This window comes from Podarcis liolepis (genome assembly GCF_965112155.1).
Source record: "Podarcis liolepis genome assembly, chromosome: 1".
Taxonomy (NCBI): Eukaryota; Metazoa; Chordata; class Lepidosauria; order Squamata; family Lacertidae; genus Podarcis; species Podarcis liolepis.
In genome coordinates, this window is record NC_139554.1 from 131,437,045 (window position 1) to 131,461,346 (window position 24,302).

The window sequence follows — 24,302 nt, forward strand, 5'->3', positions numbered from 1 at the left end:
CACTACTAAGCAGAAGGAATCGCGGGCAATACTTGTACAGTGGTACCTCAGGTTAAGAACTTGCCATATTTTTTGCTCTATAAGACTCACTCCCCCCCCCCTAAAAAGTAAGGGAAAATGTGTGTGTGTGTTATGGAGTGAATGCAGGCTGCGCAGCTATCCCAGAAGCCAGGACAGCAAGAGGGATTGCTGCTTTCGCTGTGCAGCGATCCCTCTTGTTGTTCTGGCTTCTGAGATTCAGAATATTTTTTTTCTTGTTTTCCTCCTCCAAAAACTAGGTGCGTCTTGTGGTCTGGTGCGTCTTATAGAGCGGAAAATATGGTAATTCATTCAGGAGGTCTGTTCTTAACGGGAAACTGTTCTTAACCTGAAGCACCACTTTAGCTAATGGGGCCTCCCGCTGCCGCTGCGTGATTTCTGTTCTCATCCTGAGGCAAAGTTCTTAACCCGAGGTACTATTTCTGGGTTAGCAGAGTCTGTAACCTTAAGCGTATGTAACCCGAGGTACCATAGTATTAAACATGCTCTTGTTGAAAGTGGATCGAAGAGGATGGCATGAACCCACTTTATTTTGGGAGAGGGCATTTGCCCTTTTCATATTGGTGTTGGTGTTGACATCGTTCAGTCTTGAGAGACAATGGAGTTCTAAAAATAAATAAATAGTGATGCGCCCAGTGCCGGATTTATGTATAAGCTAAGCAAGCTATAGCTTAGGGCCCCACTCTCTTGGGGGCCCAAAAAAATTTTAAAGGAAAAAACTGGATGTACATTTCAAAAATAGAAGATAAAAAACAAATAAAATAAAACCTACATACAGCAACAGTGTTTTGTGTTGTGTAGGCTCCTATGAGGTAAGTAATGGGCCCCACCTGCTAGCCTGCTCCCTAAAATATCCCCTGTTTGCTCATTTCTAACAGCAACAATTTGTTGTTGACAAAGGGCCACATTACCTTCAGTAGCTTAGGGCCTCATCAAACCTAAATCCAGCCCTGGATGCGCCTATAACAAAGGTGCTACCTAGGGGGAATGAGCGTATGCAAAAAATGACAAAAATGACAAAAAAATTACGCACATCTCGATGCAAAATAAATTCATTGCTTCCTCGTCATTTCAAGTCGTACGTTGGCCTTGCTCTTCCTACATTCTTTCTGTGCTTTGTTTGACTCATTATTAATAATGATAATAATAATAATTTTTTATTTGTATCCCGCCCTCCCCAGCCGAGGCCGGGCTCAGAGGAGCTAACATCATAAAAACAACACAATAAGCATAAAAACAGACACCAATTAATTAAAATACATCTTAAAATTATCTCAGATAAGTTAAAATCTGGGCAGGTGGCAATGATCAGGGTGGAATTGAGAGTGGCTAATAATTGCCATAAAGAAGGCTGATCGCCGAAGAATTGATGCTTTTGAATTATGGTGCTGGAGGAGACTCTTGAGAGTCCCATGGACTGCAAGAAGATCAAACCTCTCCATGCTGAAGGAAATCAGCCCTGAGTGCTCACTGGAAGGACAGATCGTGAAGCTGAGGCTGCAATACTTTGGCCACTTCATGAGAAGAGAAGACTCCCTGGAAAAGACCCTGATGTTGGGAAAGATGGAGGGTGCAAGGAGAAGGGGATGACAGAGGATGAGATGGTTGGACAGTGTTCTTGATGCTACCAGCATGAGTTTGACTAAATTGCGGGAGGCAGTGGAAGACAGGAGGGCCTGGAGTGCTCTGGTCCACGGGGTCACGAAGAGTCAGACACGACTAAATGACTAAACAACTAAACAACAATAATTGCCAGGACCAACTGTTTTCACTGATCATACAAGGACCTGTGAGCGGGTTGGGGGCTCCTTCGGGCTTGTTTTATACAAAGGAAAGTAAGTCAAATGGGCAAGACTCGCCACAGGTGAGCAGGAAAGTTTGCAAGCCTCGCCTGACCAGGGTCGGTGTACAAGACACACACACACACCCCGGTACCTACTACCTACATTGCACTTGGGAACATTCAGTAGTGATGGGTGTGCCTGCTGAGGTGGTGATAAGGATATGACAGCCTTAGTTGTTTCCTGTTCTGTAAGGCTCCTGTTGGTTCCTGTTCAGTAACACATATGTCACACTTTCAAAGTTGTTAACTCATCAAGAAAATTAAAATCAACTTAGTTTTTTGCAATGTCGGTTTTTTTACTGGCAAAATGCCATTGTACGTCCTACATCTGCTACAACTAGACAGCATTGAGGGAGGAAAAACCAGTTGCCTTTTTAATTCCAGGCTTCGCTTGGCTATAATTCCATGCATACATTGTGTCCAGACAGCAAGAAAGGAAAATATAATCCCTGTCGTTATCTCTCCTGGATCTCACTGGGAGCCAACCGCATGTGGGTCATCAGTTGATTAATTCTCTCTTCTCAGTTGAGGACGTTTTGTCTGCTCCTTTATGTAGGACATTGTCCAAGCCTTAGTGAAAGTCTGCAAATCTCAAGAGTGGTCTCATATGGCTGCACATTCCACTCTTCCTTAAAGGCTCTCTCAGAAATGACTTGCAGATTGATTGTTTTAGCAGTACGAGGAATTTGTTCATCAGCAGGGAAAGGGACTATGCAGAATTACATGGCAAAGCTATCCAACTAATCACTCACTTTGCTTACAATAGTATGATGTTCTTTATAATACTGGGCCAACTTAGCTGAATGCTCCTGGTCTGTTAAACATATGTTTTAGACTCTCCCATTCGGTATTTCCCCTTTTGACATGAAAGACAACATATTTTTACCTCTGCTCTTTGCTTGGTGATTTGCCAGAGTTTTGGTACAATTTATACACATAATCCTAAGACTGAAGCAATCAAGAAATTGCATCAATGCTGATGGAACCAGCATTTGCGTAAGAGAGGTTTATGAGACTGTATTTACAATCCATTCTCAGTTTTTCTTCTTTTCCACCATCAGTTTGAAGCATAACATAACAGTTTTTATCCTTCACAGTGCTGAGAACTCATTTTCGTGGGGATACCAGTGACCGTCGACAACAGGCGCGCTGAGCTAAGGGGTGAAATGTCCATTCATATTTCCCATTGTAGAGAACAGACCACTTATGTTACCAATTGTCATGGCTCCCATGATCGGTACGCAGTGTAGTTTCTTGCTGGGACACCTGGCGGTTGAGGTCTCTTCTTGGGAGCATTTGATTGCCAGGCAGTCATGTTGAAATAGTCATTCCGAACAATCTTATTCTTCTTGGTTTTCAGCTACAAAGAAAATGATGGAGGAGAGAGAATTTAATCATTGCAATGAACAAAACCCAATGAACAAAATCCACTTTTGCAAGGAGTGATGAAACAATTGTGTGTTGATAATTTTTCTGCATTTCTGGGTATTCTGCAGAGTAGAACTAAATTCAGTCCTTGTGCATCTCCTTACTGGAGAGATACAGTGGTACCTCGGGTTAAGTACTTAATTCGTTCCGGAGGTCCGTTCTTAACCTGAAACTGTTCTTAACCTGAAGCACCACTTTAGCTAATGGGGCCTCCTGCTGCCGCTGGAGAACGATTTCTGTTCTCATCCTGAAGCAAAATTCTTAACCTGTGGTAATATTTCTGGGTTAGCGGAGTCTGTAACCTGAAGCGTATGTAACCTGAAGTGTATGTAACCCGAGGTACCACTGTATTGTGTAAAAATAATAAACAGGTGGGGGGAGGGGAATGGCGGTTGGTAGATGTGTACGTATTTAACATAAGCTGTACTACATGGAAATACTTGACATGCATGGTACTTTTCGTGTGAAGATTATGGCTCTAAAATTCTACTGATATAGTATCAGCTTTGTTTAACTAGATACAGATTTAATTCGTTCCAGAGGTCCATTCTTAACCTGAAACTGTTAGCTAATGGGGCCTCACGCTGCCGCTGCGCCGCCGGAGCACTATTTCTGTTCTCATCCTGAAACAAAGTTCCTAACCCGAGGTACTATTTCTGGGTTAGCGGAGTCTGTAACCTGAAGCGTATGTAACCTGAAGCGTATGTAACCCGAGGTACCACTGACAGCAAGAGAGGTACATGAGATTCCCCTTCACTTAATACCCAAAAGCATGGAAAGCAGATGTGTGGGTCACTTGCTCATCTTCTTATCATCACTTCCTTGCAAGTGTATGGAACAGCTGCAAAAAATGCACTGGTCTCTAGAGCTGAGCTAGCAAAATCCTCCGTTCCTTTGGCCTGATTCAGACATGCGGCCTTTACACTATTATTAGCCATTTCAAGAACAATTTTGCTTCTGCGGAGTGTGCTGCCACAATTACTTAACTAGAAAACCTGGATGGTTCTCAGCACAGTACATAGCAATGAGAGTGTCCCCTTGTGATGAAGGAGCCTAGAGAGCACAGCCACTCAACTTTCAACGAAAAATTGCCTTGAATCCGTACTTTAGCCAATGGGACGGAATTCAGTGTAGAGCTAAGGAGACTGTTCTGCCAACACAAGCATTTGTGCTTGCCTGATCTATCCTCTCCCCCTCCCCTCCGAAAAACCACTCTTCTGGGGTTCTTCCGACACCCCTCCGATGGCTTTGGGAGAAAGAGGGGGACCCCACTAGCAGAATGGGTTAGTTGAATCCAGCCCATGGTTTGCACAATTGGGAGGGTGCACATTCACCAAGTGGACCATAAAGAAGGCTGATCGCCGAAGAATTGATGCTTTTGAATTATGGTGCTAGAGGAGACTCTTGAGAGTCCCATGGACTGCAAGAAGATCAAACCGATCCATTCTGAAGGAAATCAGCCCTGAGTGCTCACTGGAAGGACAGATCCTGAAGCTGAGGCTCCAATACTTTGGCCACCTCATGAGAAGAGAAGACCCTGATGTTGGGAAAGATGGAGGGCACAAGGAGAAGGGGACAACAGAGGACGAGATGGTTGGATAGTGTTCTCAAAGCTACCAACATGAGTTTGACCAAACTGCGGGAGGCAGTGGAAGACAGGAGGGCCTGGAGTGCTCTGGTCCAGGGGGTCACGAAGAGTTGGACTAAACAACAACAACAACATTCACCAAGATGCAGGCTCCTAAAATGGTAAGGAAGTTGGAGTTGAGGCTGAGTAGCATCACTGTACCATTTTTACTTCTTTTAAAAAATATATCATTATTATTATTATTCAGTTTATGTACCGCCCTTTATCAAAAGATCCCAGGGTGGTGTGCAACATTAAATATCTTTTGATGAGCACTCCAGTAATTCAACCACACTCCAGCCACTGAGTTTTGAATAGGGCCTATCTCCTAGCAGGGAACGAAAACTGGTGGGACGTAAGGCATTTCTGTAATATTTTTTGTTTGCATATGTCCAAGTCGACACGTGTCAAGCAGCCAACCCCTGCAGCACTAGACTTGGAACACACCTGTCTCCGCAGCCTAAAGCAGCAGCATACACCTCATGGCTCAATTTTCCTTCCCACTCTGCAGACAGGTTCAAATTTCATGACTTCAGCCCCCTTCCCCAAGGTGGGGTATGAGAGACAAATCCAACTGCCTTAGGATAACCAGCAGCCATCGAAGATCATTGAGCTAGGACTTTTGGGTATCAAACCATACAAAGAGAATTAGAAGATGGTCCAGATTTCCCCAACCTGTTGCCCTCCAGATATTTTGGAGTCCATCATCCTTCTGTCCCAGCAACTATGGCAAGGGATCATGGGAGTTGTAGTCCAAAACATCTGGGCCATGGGGGTTCATGATCTAGAGAGCTCACCTCTTTGCTTGGCAAGGCAGAGTAGGATGCCCCGTAGCAGCACGGAAGTGCGCTAGCTTTTCCCATCTCCAAAATTAGATTATTGTTGGTCTTCTGCATTTACATAAGTGTACATCAAGTACCTTACGTACCTTACCTCAAGTACCTTACGTACCTTACCTCAAGTGTACCTTAGTGGGACGCGGGTGGCACTGTGGGTAAAACCTCAGTGTCTAGGACTTGCCGATTGCATGGTCGGCGGTTCGAATCCCCGCAGCGGGGTGCGCTCCCGTTGCTCAGTCCCAGCGCCTGCCAACCTAGCAGTTCGAAAGCACCCCCGGGTGCAAGTAGATATATAGGGACCGCTTACTAGCGGGAAGGTAAACGGCATTTCCGTGTGTGCTGCGCTGGCTCGCCAGAGCAGCTTTGTCACGCTGGCCACGTGACCCAGAAGTGTCTTCGGACAGCGCTGGCTCCCGGCCTCTAGAGTGAGATGAGCGCACAACCCTAGAGTCTGTCAAGACTGGCCCGTACAGGCAGGGCTACCTTTACCTTTACCTTTTTACCTCAAGTACATGAAATAAGTGAGAAACAACCATTCCTTACCCAACAATAGAAAAAAGCTGTTGTTGTTAGGATACTGTAGAAAATAAGGACTCCGATAGCTGCTGCCATACTCATGAATTCTGGTCCTTGTTGACATTGAGATTCTGGGGGTTCTGGGGCGTGACAGAGGGGAGAAAAGCTTTAAAACACATCTGCACAAACTATAAATGAAAAGCTATATTACCGTTATTCCTAGATCACATTTGATTTCAAAAAAGGAAACTTCCCCAAAATGAGGAGATTGGTTAAAAAGGAAGTTGAAAAAGTCAAGAGGGTCAGATCACACCAAAATGCTTGGGAGTTGTTTAAAAACACATTATAAGATACAGTCTTAGAATCCGTTACGGAAGTCCGTTCGACTTTCGAAATGTTCGAAAACCCAATCACGGCTTCTGATTGGCTGCAGGAAGCCACGGAAGCCCGGTCAGATGTTCGGCTTCCAAAAGAACGTTAAAAAACTGGAACACTCACTTCCGGTTTTTGATCATTCAGGAGCTGAAACGTTTGACTCCCAAGGCGTTTGGGAGCCAAGGTATGACTGTACTGAAATGGAATGTACGTCACAAATCTAGAAATGTACTACGAAGAACAAGATGACACCAGTGTGGTTGACAAGCAGGGTCCAAGAAGCTATCAGAGGCAAGACTTCATCTAAAAAAATGAAATATTGTCCTAATGAAGACAACAACAAAAAAGAACACAAACTTTGGCACCCCCAAAAAAGTGCAAGTGAGGAAAGCCGAAAAAGAATTTGAATAACACAAAGGCTGAATGGTTAAATTATGGAACTCACTCCTGCAGGAGTCAGTGACAGCTGTCAATCTAGATGGTTTAAAAGAGGGTTAGACAAATTAATGCAGTAAAGGTTAAAAAAGGTAAAGGTAAAGGACCCCTGGGTGGTTACATCCAGTCAAAGGCAACTATGGGGTTGCGGCGCTCATCTCGCTTTCAGGCTAAGGGAGCCAGTGTTTGTCCACAGACAGCTTTCTGGGTCATGAGGCCAGCAGGACTAAACCGCTTCTGGTGGAATGGAACACCATGATGGAAGACAGAGCACACGGAAATGCTGTTTACCTTCCCGCCGCAGTGGTACCTATTTATCTACTCGCACTGGTGTGCTTTCGAACTGCTAGGTTGGTAGGAGCTGGAACAGAGCAATGGGAGCTCATCCCGTTGCAGGGATTCGAACCGCCAACCTTCTGATCAACAAGCCCCAAAGTCTCAGTGGTTTTAGACCACAGCTACTGCATACGAATTGCTGGAAAGCACAGGATGGCAGAGGGCTCTTGGACTCAGAGCTGTCCGTGGAGGCACAGGTCAACTCTGGGTCCAGGGTGGCAGTCAACCAACTCCATCCGGTATGCCTGCTAAACCCTACCTGCCTGCGGGCTGTCTTGCCAGAGTGGTGCATGCTATGGTTATCTCCTGCTTGGACTACTCCAATGCGCTCTACGTGGGGCTACCTTTGAAGCTGATTCGGAAATGGCCATTAATCTAGAATGCAGCTGCTAGACTGGAAGCAGCCGCTTGGACCACATAATACCAGTCTACCTGCTCGTTCCTGAGTACAATTCAAAGCCCTAAATGGCCTCGGCTCAGTATACCTGAAGGAGCGTCTCCACACCCATCGTTCAACCTGGACACTGAGATCCAGCTCCGAGGGCCTTCTGGTGGTTCCCTCACTGCAAGAAGTGAAGTTACAGAGAAGAAGGAAGAGGACCTTCTCGGTAGTGACGTCCACCCTGTGGAATGCCCTCCCATCAGATGTCATAGAGTTAAACAACTAAATAACTTCTTGTAGACATCTGAAGGCAGCCCTGTTTAGGGAAGCCTTAATGGTTGGTGTTTCCCCTTCCTTCCCCAGATGGGCAGAGTGTTGTTGTTGTTGTTGTTGTTGTTGTTGTTGTTGTTGTTGTTGTTGTTGTTGTTGTTGTTACTTAGGTCCTGCTTGCGGGTTTCACACAGGCACCTGGCTCTTATTATGCTCTGATATACCCCATATATGGGACGCTAGGACTTGCCGATCAGAAGGCTGGTGGTTCGAATCCCCATGACAGGGTGAGCTCCCATTGTTCGGTCCCTGCTCCTGCCCACCTAGCAGTTCGAAAGCACGTCAAAGTGCAAGTAGATAAATAGGTACCACGCCAGCGGGAAGGTAAACGTGTGCTGCTCTGGTTCGCCAGAAGCGGCTTAGTCATGCTGGCCAGCTGAACGCCGGCTCCCTCGGCCAATAAAGCGAGATGAGCGCCGCAACCCCAGCATCAGCCACGACTGGACCTAATGGTCAGGGATCCCTTTACCTTTACCTATACCCCATATGGCTGCTACAAGATAAATTGAATGGATAAGGTAGTGACCGTGAGCTAAACTTAAAGTTACGTTGGTGACATTTAAAAAGAAAAAAACAAACATACTTAAGTTGTCCACATTTATTTTGAAGGAGAAGCAGCTGAAAAACCCCAGCCTAGAATTGGCTCTCGTAGAATTGGAAACGACTCTGGGGGGGCCTTCCATTCCCTAGAATGAAGGGATCTAAACCCATGGTCTCCCCATCCAATTTGAAACCATTCTGGACGCTGCTTAGCTTTGCAAATGTGCTAGCAGTTTTTGAGATGGGGGCTGCCCCAAAATTAGGAGGGGGCACTCCCCAAACTGCAACCTGATTTTAAAGGTACTTTTTACTGCAGCAGCAACAGCAGCACCTGAGTGGGGGGCAGATGGACAGCAGAAGGGAGGTGTAGTGTTTTTTTGGAGGGGGGGAAGGAAGGAAAACAGAATGGGGCTGCAGTCTGGACCAGAAGACTGGGGCTCCACGGCTGCCTTTTCTTTCGAAATAAAAGTAGCATAGCCCTTTCTGTTAAGGAAACTCGCTGTTTGTTGAGAAAGTAATGGTTTGCATTTGGCAAGGGGGGTAGACATTTCTAGATGCCCAATTTAAATACGAGTAGCCCTAGCTTGAGTGATTTGGGAGATATGCAGTGGCGTAGCGTGGGTTGTCAGCACGTGGGGCAAGGCAAGTAATTTGCACCCCCTAACCCGTGGATTTGCGCCCCCTAACCCTAACCCCCAGATGTTACAACCGGTGCGGCCGGAGCCCCCCCCCCCTGCACCCCCCATGCTACGCCACTGGGGATATGCAAGGAATTTCATATTTGTACCTTTCACGTGAACTAAAGTGCCAAGGCTTTCGTTGACTTCGTATGGCGGTGGCTCAAAGACCTCAATTTTGCAGCTGTAAATGTCCGTTTGATTGGCATGTAGGCTCTGCAGGTTAAAGGTGACTTCCTTTTCTGTCTTGAATGCAACTCGGCAGCTGATTTCCGGACCGTATTTGGTAATATTATGGGTGCTGTTCTTGTAAATGGAGCAGACTTCCACCCTTTCTACTCCTTTACGGAGCAAGGCTCTGAATGCCTCTATTTTCTTTCCGTTAGATGTGTAGTTGCAGAATATCTTGGCACTTTCGCTCATTAGGCGCAGAGGTCTCTGTTGCACTAAAATATTCGCTTCTGAGGGTGGGGGAAAGAGAGAAACAAAAGGTTTTGTTTCGTATTATTAAACCTTTCCAAAGAGAAACATTGCTGCATTTCATAACAGTGCTTTGTTCCTAAATATACTTACTTGGAAGTAACTTAAGTAGCTACCAGCCTTAATTAGGACATTGATATAAGATTGCATGAGAAGAAAAAAGAGAGAGATTTTTAGCATGAGCTGCTGCTAAAAGTGCAACTCTTCTTGAATGGGGAAGGGATATTGAAAACCTTTGATAATAATAATAATAATAATAATAATAATAATAATAATAATAATTTTATTTACCGTATTTTTCGCTCTATAACACGCACCAGACCATAACACGCACGTAGTTTTTAGAGGAGGAAAACAAGAAAAAAATATTCTAAATGAAATAGTGGATATATGATTTTTGTGGTTCATGCTGTGGCCACAGACATGTGATCTGACAGTGAGTTTGGAGTAGCCCAATGCAAAAATCCTGAGGATCCATGTGGATCCATGCTTTGTAACCACGGAGGAAGGAAGGAAGGGGAAACATGGATCCTCTGCTCACGACTGCAGCAGATCCCCCCCCCCCCGCCAACCGCAGGCATTCGCTCCATAACACGCACAGACATTTCCCCTTACTTTCTAGGAGGAAAAAAGTGAGTGTTATGGTGCAAAAAATACGGTATATCCCGCCCTCCCCACCCGAAGCCGGGCTCAGGGCAGCTAACAACAATAAAATAATACAACATTCTAAAATCATTTCATTATAAAATTAATTCAAATCAAATTGATGGCAACCACTGGGCCAAAGTTCTGTGAAGATTGCCAAAGGAGGGGGTCAGACTGTGCCTTGGCCAAAGGCCTGGTGGAACAGCTCTGTCTTGCAGGCCCTGCAGAAAGATGTCAAGTCCCGCAGGGCCCTAGTCTCTTGTGACAGAGCGTTCCACCAGATCGGAGCCACAGCCGAAAAAGCCCTGGCTCTAGTTGAGGCCAGCCTAACCTCTCTGTGGCCTGGGACCTTCAGGATGTTTTTGTTTGAAGACCGTAAGTTCCTCTGTGGGACATACCAGGAGAGGCGGTCTCGTAGGTACGAAAAACAAAAACAAAAAAACCCCAAGATTCAGGAACTATTATAAACTTGGCTAGGGGGATAACTTGTCCTAACTTCTCCTTAAGCAGTCTGCGTAAGACTGCCCTAAGTTTTAGGACCAGGCATGCTTAAGCAAAACAGGACAGAAAAACACTTTATTCAAAAGTTAGCGGCTCCAAATGTCATCAAAGATCTTCTGGTGAAGCTCATGGCCTGGGAACATAGCTCAGGTCCTGGGAAACAAAGGAACTCCTCCTTGATCTGGGGGGGGGTGAAAAATTCCCCGCTGTCAAATAAATGAGAATCAGGTTGCTTTCACAGCAGAGCTCTTTACTGCTGTGGCAGCATTGCTTTTTCCACACACAGCTGGAAGCGCAATTCAAACTGTGGTTTTACACAGTTTGAATGTATAGCTATGTTATCTGACGATACCAAGTGTCGTGGCCAAGATTCGTCTATAAGGTCTACTCAGATGAGGTTTTTGCTTCGGTTATTGCTTCCTGTTCCGTGCTGCTGAAAGTTTAATGATTGATTCCCCCTTAATTAGTCCATTCCTATTCCCTGTAGGATCAGTGGGAGATTCGTTACTGATTTTATTTATCTCAAATATTTTAGTGCCATCTAGAATTAGTTTGCAATAAAAAGGGTGGGGGGAGAAAAATTGCACTACAGGGAAATTTGTCCTTTTAAAGGGCAATTAAAAGGCCATTATTCAGTAGGGATGTAAGGAGTCAGAGACGTTCATCCTGCCCTGTGTTCATTGCAATCAATGCTGTTTCTGTTCCACTGCCATTTGGCTTCTCCTAAAACCTGTCTTGCTTGTCTCACTGTCCGCTGGAGCCAAAACTAGCATAATTCTAATTATGTAATGAATTTCAATGTGTTTCAATGGAAAGGAAATGTCAGCAACAATGCAGAAAAGAATGCAATTATTTACATAATGTTTGTGGGCTAAAGAAACAACAATAGCGAATATTGCAAATATTCGCTTCTGTCATTTCCATCTCTGACCTCGGATGAACACGCAAAACTTATGTCCATTTCTGACATGATCTTTTTGATATCCTGTTTCTTCAGTAATGCTGTTGCAGCACTGCGCAGGAAACAATAAGAAGGCAAAAAGCTGTAAGAAGGAAGCTGCTAATGAAAGGTACAGAAGCCCTGAAGAGCCTTAACAGTACTTTGCCAATCCACACACATTGGAGAGATGGCCAATATTCTTATTTATTGATAAATTTATTTTACCACAAATGAGGTCTGCACAAAGTTGGGACGACAGTGCAGAAAATGCCAGATGGCAATAATCTGCCAGCATTTTAAAAACTTGGTGAGCAAATAATGGCTCTTGAGCTAAAAAGCCAGTGAGTGGGGAAGCAACCTCAGGATCCAACATTATGGGATGTATCCAAGGCTAGTTATAAAGACTCTCCTCCCTGAAAGAGAGGGGAGTGGTTGTGGGCGGGAGCCCGAACACCGCTCCTAGCAGGGGGCGTTGCCCCCTGCCTCCAGCTCACCTGGCTGGCACTCACGCCCCCCCGGTGGCCACCCAACCAGGTGCCATGGGGGGGGTGTCCAGCAGCCTTTATGCTGCAGTGCCAGCCTCTCCCCGGCCTCATTTCTCTTCGTCGTCCTGTGCGAGTCACCCACCCTCCACTCCCTTTGAGTTAGGGCTTGGGTCATTGGCCTTGCTATGGACCTTAGGTTGGTCGCCCCGGTTGCCCGGGGGGCCTGGTAGGAGTTTTTCCATTTGGCATTAGGCTTTTTGGTTTTTTCGCCTACCTCGTAGCAATCGTCACAACTTTCTGGTGGTATTGGTGGGTAGGTTAGGCATTGGAATAATGTGTTGTGGTGTGTCGAAGTGCTAGGTGTGGCCATCGCCTATGCCTTCAATTTATAGGGGTATTCCGGTAAAGGAATCTGGGGGTCGTGTATTCCGTCCGATGCCTGCTTGGCGGGAGGCCTTGGCACGACCCTCGGTGACAGCAGGGGTGAGCCTATAGTTGGATTAGCATCAACAGGCTCCACCTACTGGTGAATAACCCACTTGTTTCGATCCAATGCCTAAGCCAATACCTTTCCATTGCTGTAATCAATAAAGTTGTGGCCTTTTCTAGCCCATTAACCTTATATCACGTGTCCCTGTGTCTTCATTTTACTTTGCAGGGGTCGGGTCCTCGAACCACAATCAGAGTAGACCCAATGAAATTTACGGACATGCCAACATAAGTTCATTAATTTCAGTAGGTGTATTCTGAGTAGAACTTAGTTGGCTACAACTCCATGTTACATTTACTGCCTGAAATCAGGTCTTTAGATTTAATTTTATTTCTTCTAAATCTTATAACATATAGGACTGTGATCAAAATGTAATATAAAGTACCATTTTGGCACCATTGCTTGTCTTCCCTCATCCATCTGCAGCTGTATTTAGAGTACAACTGTCAAAGGTTGAAATCTCCTAAATCTCTGTGTATTGTCTCTCATTCTCAAAAACTGTAATGCATCTACCACAGCCGAGAGGCAGAGTGAAAATAATAATAATAATAATAATAATAATAATAATAATAATAATAATAATAAATTTATTACTTATACCCTACCCATCTGACCAGGTCTCCCCAGCCACTCTGGGTGGCTCCCAGCAGATTATTAAAAACACGATAAAACAACAAACATTAAAAACTTCCCTAAACAGAGCTGCCTTCAAAAAGTCAGATACTTGTTTATTTCCTTGACATCTGCTGGGAGGGCGTTCCACAGGGCGTGCACCACTACCAAGAAGACCCTCTGCCTGGTTCCCTGTAACCTCACTTCTCGCAGTGAGGGAGCCGCAAAAAGGCCCTCGGAGCTGGACCTTTAAGTTCATCCGTAACTTGCATCAGAGCAAGCTGCTGCAGGACCTGGAAGTCGAAGCTCATCTGTGAACCCCTTCAAAGCGTTCTTGGACCATTTTATGTCCCTGAGCTAGAACAGCTGAAGGACAGGACCCAGCTTCATTCCGATACTCTTGACTACAAGACAACAGCTCTCTGCAAAGATAGGGTCCTTTCATAAGCTGCAAGTTTATAGGCAGAAATCAAATCCATACATACAAACAGCCGTTGGAGATCTATTCCTAGGACCTGGATCGACAGGCGTTCCCTTTTCTGAAGGGAAAAAAATGCTGGATCATAAGTTGTTTATGCAGGTGCACAAACAATCACCCACCCACACCCACACTACAGTGGTACCTCAGGTTACAGATGCTTCAGGTTACATACGCTTCAGGTTACAGACTCCGCTAACCCAGAAATAGTACCTCAGGTTAAGAACTTTGCTTCAGGATGAGAACAGAAATTGTGCTCCAGCAGCGCGGCAGCTGGACCATAAAGAAGGCTGATCGCCGAAGAACTGATGCTTTTGAATTATGGTGCTGGAGGAGACTCTTGAGAGTCCCATGGACTGCAAGAAGAACAAACAGATCCATTCTGAAGGAAATCAGCCCTGAGTGCTCACTGGAAGGACAGGTCCTGAAGCTGAGGCTCCAATACTTTGGCCAACTCATGAGAAGAGAAGACTCCCTGGAAAAGACCCTGATGTTGGGAAAGATGGAGGGCACAGGGAGAAGGGGACGACAGAGGACGAGATGGTTGGATAGTGTTCTCGAAGCTACCAGCATGAGTTTGACTAAACTGCGGGAGGCAGTGGAAGACAGAAGTGCCTGGTGTGCCCTGGTCCATGGGGTCACGAAGAGTCGGACACGACTAAACGACTAAACAACAACAAGTGCAGCGGCAGCAGGAGGCCCCATTAGCTAAAGTGGTGCTTCAGGTTAAGAACAGTTTCAAGTTAAGAACGGACCTCCGGAATGAATTAAGTACTTAACCCGAGGTACCACTGTATTAACATGCTACTCAAAATGACAATGGGGTGCTTGTGAGGAGTGTGTGTGTGTGTGTGTGTGTGTGTGTGCAGAGAAGAGAGCCTCACAAACAAATGATAAAAGTTTGCTGCTCTGGTGGGGGGGGCATTAACCTCTTCCCACAAACTGAGCGGAAGAACATGCTGCAACAGCGGCTTTCAAATGACTTGCACATCATCATCATTCCAGGTGCCTCTAGGCCAGCATCCTGTTTTCAATAATGGCCAGCATGAAGGTCCCAGGAAGCACTCCTGCAAGGCTCGGAGACCGTAGCATCCATCCAGATTTAAATAATAGCATGCCTTTCTCCGTAAGTGGGAGATGAAGAAGGTTGGGTCGAGGAAGCAGGGATTGCCTCATTGCAAGAAGCACAAAGGCGGTTTTGCACCCTCTCATTAACAGGAGGAGAGGACTACAGTGGTACCTCGGGTTACAGACGCTTCAGGTTACAGACGCTTCAGGTTACAGACTCCGCTAACCCAGAAATAGTGCTTCAGGTTAAGAACTTTGCTTCAGGATGAGAACAGAAATTGCATGGTGGTGGTGCAGCAGGAGGCCCCATTAGTGAAGAAGAGTTTGGATTTGATACCCCACTTTATCACTACCCTAAGGAGTCTCAAAGCGGCTAACATTCTCCTTTCCCTTCCTCCCCCACCACAAACACTCTGTGAGGTGCGTGAGGCTGAGAGACTTCAGAGAAGGGTGACTGGCCCAAGGTCACCCAGCAGCTGCAAGTAGAGGAGCGGGAAATTGAACCTGGTTCACCAGATTACGAGTCCACCGCTCTTAACCACTACACCACACTGGCTCTCAGGTTAACCTGGTACTTCAGGTTAAGAACAGTTTCAGGTTAAGAACGGACGTCCAGAACGAATTAAGTTCTTAACTCGAGGTACCACTATATTGCTAAACTGTTAATATTTCCTTCTTAGGCAAGGTGCTGGAGAGTGTTCTTTGACCCAGCACTGGTCAAAGGTCCAGGTGGCTTCAGTTGCTATTTCAGGCTGGTTCACCTTCCTGGACAGAGATCCTTGGCTGCAGTGCTCCATGCGCTGGTAACCTTGGGACTAGACTGCTGCAAGGCGCGCTACGTGGGGCTGCCCTTGGAAATGGTTTAGAGGTTAAAACTGATACAGAATTCAGTAGCTAGAATGCTAGCAGGCGTCACTGACCAAGTCTCAAAGATCTCCACTGGTTGCTGATACACTTTCAACCGTGACTCAGAGTACTTGGGCCTCAAATAACGGAAGGATACAGCCTTGCTCAAGTATGAGGCATATCATTTAACAACGTGACCGAGCACCAAAATGCATCGTTTGCTGTTTTGCCATAAGCAAAATGGTAAGGAGCCATGTCCGAATTGGTATTTAAAATTACTTTTAAGTGAAAGCAAGAGCCCTTTCGCCCATTTTTAATGGTTTGTTCTTTGTCTAAGATGGCCTGCTGATTTTTAATGGTTTAGTCAACTAGCTGCACTTTGACTTTGAGCCTCTACCTTCTCTGAGACTTAAATTTTTTTTCAAACTTAAGCTTTGCATGGAAGACATAAGATGGAGACCACACCTCTCTGCTGATTTACATGTTGGCTGCAATCCTGCACACAGCTGGTTGTTGTTGTTGTTGTTGTTGTTGTTATTTATACCCCGCCCATCTGGCTGGGTTTCCCCAGCCACTCTGGGCGGCTCCCAACAGATTATGACAAACACGATAAAACATTAAAAACTTCCCTAAACAGGGCTGCCTTCAGATGTTTCCTAAAAGTCAGATAATTGTTTATTTCCTTGACATCGGATGGGAGGGCGTTCCACAGGGCGGGCGCCTCTACCGAGAAGGCCCTCTGCCTGGTTCCCTGTAACTTGGCTTCTCGCAGCAAGGGAACCGCCAGAAGGCCCTCGGCGCTGGACCTCAATGTCCGGGCAGAACTATGGGGGTGGAGATGCTCCTTCAGGTCTACTGAACCGAGGCCATTTAGGGCTTTAAAGGTCAGCAACCAACACTTTGTATTGTGCTCAGAAACGTACGGGGAGCTGATGTAGGTCTTTCAGGACCGGTGTTATATGGTCTCGGCAGCCACTCCCAGTCAGACTATCTGATTCCCACTGCCTTCAACTGTTGCCCTGCTCACGTGCATATAAGGTACATGTAATTTGAGATGCATATAAGGTACATGTAATTTGAGAGTCAGGGGCAGCACACAACAAGCTACATGCAACCCTAGCTTGAAATTCATCTCAAATAGGTGCCCCGGGTCATCTTCCCTATCAAATTTGCTCCCCGCAAGCTGCTTCTTGCCCGACTTGGGGAAAGCACATCCGTGTTACGTAGGTGACTGAATGTTTTCTGCACAAAAGGCAAATAATGGTTTCAGGGAGGGTGGAATTTAGGTTGGAGAGACCGTGCCATGCTTCCACTCTAACATGGCTCTGATTATGAAGAGAACTTGATTTCAAAACAATGTGGAAGAAATTTTATGTCTCGGGGTCAGTTGCGAAGCTGATTGTAGATGCTTCAGGCTTGACAATGCTTAATTAACTAATGGACCCTTTCTCCACAAGGTGCAGTAGTTGCAGCTTAGATGGCATTAGAAATATGTCTAGGGATGGGATGATCAATGGTTATTGGACAGAATTGCTGATAGAACCATCTTGTTGAGAGACAAGTTGTCTCTGAGTAACAGGTGTTAGAGACAAACCACAGGGGATTCAGAACCTTCAAGAAGCTTCCGGATGAATCTGGTTGTTGAAATAGAGCTGAAGGTAGACTATATGGAGATGGCGGAAATGACTGGCAGAATCCGAGATCAGGGAGAAGAGTTGGTGGAAGAAGACTGGAGGAAATTTAAAGTGTATTTGCAGAAATATTGTAAAATTTTTGAATGTTGAGGACATTGAAATGAATTGCAGGGGTTTTAGCAACAAGGTAAAATGCAAGATTGGATTAATAATTAGATAGACTAACAGGACATGAATTTGCTGAACTAACTCTTAAAAGGGATACAAAAATGGGAGACGCGAGGGAGTCAGGAAAATAAGTTAATCAAAGAGGAGAAATTAAGAATGAAAGAATTTTTGTCTTTTTATATGTGCTTTTTTCTTTTCTTTTTTGTGTTTAATGTCTGTATTTCTGTATTTTGTAATTTTGTATCTTTTTCGTTTTTTGTATTTTTCTAAACTTTTTTATGGATAAAACCTAATAAAATATTATTTAAAAAAAAAAGAAATAGAGCTGAAGGAAGGGAGGGAGATCAGGGTCTATTGGTAGATCTCTGGGTGATTTACAGTCCATCGGCAAGGATTTCCAACTCCCAGTTGTTTGACAACATCAGCAACAAAATGACCCTCGCTCTCAGACATCATAAAATAGACTGTTTATTTATTTTATATATTTATTAAATTTGTATCCCATCCTATACCCATAGATCTCAGGGCGGTTGACAACATGAAATCACAATATAAAAACAAACAAACAGAAAATGCATACATGAAAACAAAGACAAAGCAATGGTCCCCGCTTCCACAAGAGATTTTTAAAAGGGCATTGGGTGTCAAACGGCCAAAGGCCTGGTTAAAGAGGAATGTTTTCGCTTGGCGCCTAAAGATGTAAAATGAAGGTGAGTATTCCACAAATGGGAAATGAAGGAAGCTGAGAATAACCAGGATTGTGGTTGCTTTTGCGTACAAGGATTGTGCACTCCAGTTCTGATACTCCAAAGAAAATCTGGGGCTTAAACAAAAATCCTCAGAGCTCTGCAATTCTCTTTTGCCACAGGCTCTGAGGGGTGAATCCTGAGGTTCTAATAAAAAAATAGACCTTGCAGCTTTTTTTATACGCAGTAACAGCGGCAAGAATACTTCTAGCCCAAAAATGGAAACAAGAAGAATTACCATCAATGGAAGAATGGAGAATGAAGTTAATGGAATACGCAGAACTTGATAAATTAACAGGAAGGATCCGAGGCCTACGAGTCCACAGATTCACTGAAGACTGGAGTAAATTTGTAGACTATTTGAAAAGTATTTGTGATGAACAATTAATGTTTGTAGGTTTGCAAGAGGCTCTGTGAAAATAATATTAGAAATATTATAAAAAAGGGAATAAGAGGGAGGAGGTTTTTAATAAAAGGCAATATTAGATTAAGAAATGCGAAAGAAGGATTAAAACGGAGGATTTGCAGAAGAGCTGAGGGAAGTCCAAAAAATGTATCCGTGAAAAATTGTGTTATGTGTTTTTATATTTTTGTATTGCAAAATGAATAAAAATAATTAAGAAAGAAAGAATAGATCTTGCAAGCCTGAGGTCTCCCACCTCTGACCTATATGTGGATTGACCCAGAATGCTAACTCTTATATTCTTAACAAAATGTGAGCATTCTCATGTGTGCAGTTTAATGGTGAGAGCCAGGGGTTTGTGCAAACTGAGTTCTTTGACTTTATTTCTTAAATTTGTGTACCACCCTTCATCAGAATATTTTGGGGCGCTTCACAGAATGAGGAAAACTCAGCTTTGCATTTGGGAAACCTGAGGTGAAATAGCTTATTTACTCTGGAGATTGCATACAACCAGAATTATTTTTCTCCCCCAAGCACAATTTCTATATTGACTAGTTTCTACATTTAAGATCCAAACCAGCCATTTTGAAATCACCTACCTTGCACCATTGGTTAGGTAAAGCATCATCACTGATTCTATCTGCATCTCCACCCCCCATCGTTCTGCCCGGACGCTGAGGTCCAGCGCCGAAGGCCTTCTGGCGGTTCCCTCACTGCGAGAAGCAAAGCTACAGGGAACCAGGCAGAGGGCCTTCTCGGTGGTGGCGCCCGCCCTGTGGAATGCCCTCCCATCAGATGTCAAAGCGATAAACAACTACCTGACATTCAGAAGACATCTGAAGGCAGCCCTGTTCAGGGAAGTTTAATGTGTGATATTTTAGTGTATTTTTGGTCTCTGTGGAAGCCGCCCAGAGTGGCTGGGGAAACCCAGCCAGATGGGCGGGGTACAATTAACAAATTATTATTATTATTATTATTATTATTATTATTATTATTATAACAGCTATTTTAGAAATAAGGCTCTGTGGTTTGCAGAAGGACATCATGCAATAAGTACACTAATGCACTGGGGCTTGATGTGGGGACCCAATACGAGCCGGTGAATTCGCTGCATCGCAATGACTTTGGTGTGGCCCACAGTGGTTATTAAATACTTACTTCATTATCTTTCATCATCATTACTTTATGAGACCATTTAAAGGCAGCTGCTGCTAATTTGCTCTCTGAAGGTGTGATCTGTTCATTTATAATATCTCAGTTCTCTTCTGCTTAGTTTGACAGAGAAAGCTGTGAATTATAAATCTGAACGAGGGATAAGGAGCTAAAGGACGTGCGCTCCCAAGAAATATGCAGGAGCGGAAGTGAAGGAATTCAAAAAGGTTCTACAGTGTCAAAAAGTTGTCCTAAATGTCAACAATCCTTTCCTCAATAACTATACTGAAAAGAGGGTGCATTCACTTTCATTTTTGTGATTTCTCCCTGTAAGTATCGACATTTTTCTGCCCTTTGGAACAAAGCTTAGAAGTAGCAGTCACACCAGGGACTTCAGAAATTCGAGCTTTGATAAGCTAATAAAAACAAGTCTTTAATGGGTCTCAAGAACAGAGTAGCATTTAGAGCATCACAAAAGCAGCATTTAAGGGGTGATAACACGGGGGGCGGACTAACTATGTAGGAACAATTCAAAATCTGAAAGATGTGCTGAAATCTTTTTTCAAAATCCTGAATGGGCTGTTTCTGATGCCTGGAATGTGTGCAAATATGATGCTAGTTTATGCTATATATCAGGGCTGTCCAACTTCCAAGAGACTGCAATCTACAACCACTATAAAAATACTGGCAATAATCTACCCATTGGATTGGATTAACCAGAGTTGTTGAGCAAATTCAAGTGGATTTGGTGATCTTGTGCAACAAACCAACTCAGGAATAAAAATTGAACTGTTTGCAGTAAGGAAAGTGATGGGGGGGGACTGCTGGAAAGTGTGGGATAACAGTTGCTTTATGAAGTGGTTTGTTGCCCACAAACAAATTAGAATGAATTATCAACAATTAATGGGTGCTGTATAATAATCCCACTTCATGCAAAAAAAAAAAATCACAACAAATGCTCGCTAAACCTGAAAGCTGATAATCGCTCACAAGGACTGTGACCAAACTATATATCTGTTAATTTTCAAAACACCGCAGACAGCAAACTTCCAGTGGAAACAAAGATATCAATTAACCAAATACTGTTTTATGCAACCTTAATGATGGGCACACTATAGAAAATAAGTAACCAGAAGGTATATTATATGACACGTATCTAAGCAAATCTTCAAATGCACCCAATTTGAGGTCTTCATGCTATTCATTTGTGATATTTGTTGCACATGTATCCTATTCTTCCTCCAAGAAGCCCAAAGCAGCTTATTCCTTATCTGGGCAGCGTACAGAACAAAGATCTGCTTAGCTTCAGCAACTTTTTAAAAAGCATCAATTGCCACAGACCCTTCTCAAGAAATACAAACTGGTGATTAAAGCTAACTCAGTTACTAATTTTTTGCCAATCTCCAGAAATGGCACCCTTTCTTTCAATCCCTTATCATTTTTTTCTGCAAGGCAGCCAAGTCCTAATCCAGCTTGTTCTGAATTAATGTGGTTTACACCCAAGTAAAGTGGCATAGAATATAGCCATTAACAGTGGAACAGTCTCCCGCTGGAGGTTGTGGACTATCCTTCCTTGGATGTTTTTAAGCAGAAGTTGGAAGGCTATCTGTCATGGATGCTTTAGCCGAGATTGCAGGGGGTTGGAATGGATGACCCTTGGGGTCCCTTCCACCTCTATATGGGAGAGACAGAGAGAAACGACTTACCTGTTAGGCTGTCAGGCTGAATTAGACTGAGTGCAGTAAGGATCCACAAGATCATTGTGCGAAAGGGTGGGCTGGGAATCTTCGCCCCGTAGAGACAGAGAAGACCAAGGAGGTAAAAAAGCAAATTGACTTTTCAGGTCAAAAGGCAGGCACCGCCTCATCTTTTCCTCTGAGCGGCATACAGGAAACAGAGTTACAAACACTCTTTGATGACTTCACCATTTTGTCTTTGTTTATTCATCCTCTCTCTTTTCTATGCCCCTTTTTCAGATCAAGTTGCTCAGTCATAGGTAAACGACAGCCTGTTCTGAATTTGGCAGGAAGGAAGTGCCAGCTGCCCAAACGTACCTGAACATGATAGTTTGGAGCCCAGTTAGACTAGACAGTGGTATCCGAGGCAAATATTAATTTTGTTTCTCTTGAAAGACCACTGCAGCCCATCCATGGACCATAATCCTGAAGCAAGCTGGGTCTCATCTGGTTTTTTCCACTCGCCTGTCTCCGTAGGCAGTGGAATACTAGGATACTCCCTAGTATCTGTATCCCTAGGAAAGGAAACCTGCTGCCACCATACCATATGGTTACCAGATTTTTTTCAATGAATCCGGGGACACTTTTTTTTTTTTAAGCTGAGTAAACTACAGAGCCTAGGACTTGCTGATCAGAACGTCGGCAGTTCTAATCCCCGTGACGGGGTGAGCTCCCGTTGCTCTGTCCCTGCTCCTGCCAATCTATTTTTTTTTTTTTTTTGTAAAATATTTATTGCAATTTTAAACAACAAAAATAACAACAGAGTTACAGAAAAAACAAAAAGGTTCAAAGTAAGATTATATATATATATAAAGTAAGAATAAGGAGAATAAGAATAAAAGATAAGAAAAAAGATTACAAATGTTCATAAGTCATGCTTTCATGATCTTTGGACTTCCTCTCATCGCCCTCCCCTGCGTTCTTCATCATATAGTTAAATACAGCAATTTGTTACCTTACTTCCAATCTTATTTTGTAATTCTCAGATATCCAATTCCAAATTATAAATATTTTGATCATAAATTAACCTGCTAAATTTGAACATAGTGTTTCTTCAGATTTCACAATTTCTCTACACATCACCTATTCTCATATGTCTTACATTAGGTTTACTGCTGCCATGTTACTCTCATTTGTGCATAAATGGTTTAATTTGGTATTTGTGTGATTGGTATTGATAATTGTATTATAATTTGGTATTGTTATAATGTGGGTTGTAATTGAAAATTAATAAAAAATATTATCCATAAAAGGAAGGTGGCAACTGCGAGCTGAGAGAATAGTCCAAAGCAGGGGTGGGAAATCTAAAGTACAGCGGGACTCCAGCTCCCAATGGTACCTGCCTCGTCCTACAAACGTCTTAGCAATGGATCTTTAAGGAGACTACCCAGAATAGGTGTTTGCTCAGGGGAGAAGCCAAAAAAACACAATTTTGCTATCATTTGGGATCCATCCTTGCATGATGTGATCAGTCAGCGAGGAGCAGAAAAACCGCCAGACCCTTACAAAACGTTTTGGATAGATTTGCTGTCAAGACATCTACTATAATACCTTCAGTACCTACGTGATGTGTACTGTACTAAAAAAAAAGTGACATGACTTTTCATCTTTGAATGTTTGTTGTTGTTGTTTAGTCGTTTAGTCGTGTCCGACTCTTCATGACCCCATGGACCAGAGCACACCGGGCACTCCTGTCTTCCACTGCCTCCCGCAGTTCGGTCAAACTCTTGCTGGTAGCTTCGACAACACTGTCCAACCATCTCGTCCTCTGTCGTCCCCTTCTCCTTGTGCCCTCCATCTTTCCCAACATCAGGGTCTTTTCCAGGGAGTCTTCTCTTCTCATGAGGTGGCCAAAGTATTGGAGCCTCAGCTTCAGGATCTGTCCTTCTAGTGAGCACTCAGGGCTGATTTCCTTCAGAATGGATAGGTTTGATCTTCTTGCAGTCCATGGCACTCTCAAGAGTCTCCTCCAGCACCATAATTCAAAAGCATCGATTCTTTGGCGATCAGCCTTCTTTATGGTCCAGCTCTCGCTTCCATACATCACTACTGGGAAAACCATGGCTTTAACTATATGGACCTTTGTTGGCAAGGTGATGTCTCTACTTTTTAAGATGCTGTCTAGGTTTGTCATCGCTTTTCTTCCAAGAAGAAAATGAAGAAAATGAGAAGAAGAAGAAGAAAATGAATGTTTAGCCATATGCAATGTCCATCCACAGAAAGCCTATAGCTCTGTTTTTGTTAGTCTTTTTGTTGTAAGGAGATTATCTTGGTACTACTAGTTTTACCTTGTAATGCGGGAAAACCATAAAATATGCACTGACCATTGGTCATGCTAGTTAAGACTTATGGGAGTTGGAGATCAACTATATCTGGAAAGCTACTACTTCCCAACTCCCTCTCTACACCCAGTTTTAGGGGTAGAAGATCAGGAACATTAGCTTGATGTTGAAGATCTGGAACTCATGTCTGTACAACAACGCTCTTGAAAAAACTATCAAATAGCAACATTTATCTCTATGGATTCCTCTGTTCTTTAACTGGAGACTGT

General features: G+C 44.0%; 1 protein-coding gene across 1 annotated transcript in view; it reads right to left on the reverse strand.

The window, feature by feature from the left end:
- Positions 1-2,157: 2,157 nt before the first annotated feature.
- CD28 (CD28 molecule) overlaps positions 2,158-24,302 on the reverse strand; it is a 167,720-nt gene continuing 145,575 nt past the window's right edge. Inside the window, exons 2-5 of the mRNA XM_083475191.1 lie at positions 21,722-21,888; positions 9,478-9,828; positions 6,320-6,432; positions 2,158-3,242 (exon numbers count right to left, since the gene is read on the reverse strand). Coding sequence (XP_083331317.1) covers positions 3,102-3,242; positions 6,320-6,432; positions 9,478-9,828; positions 21,722-21,776 — 660 coding nt within the window. The 5' untranslated portion in view covers positions 21,777-21,888 and the 3' untranslated portion in view covers positions 2,158-3,101. The remainder of the gene's footprint in view (positions 3,243-6,319; positions 6,433-9,477; positions 9,829-21,721; positions 21,889-24,302) is intronic.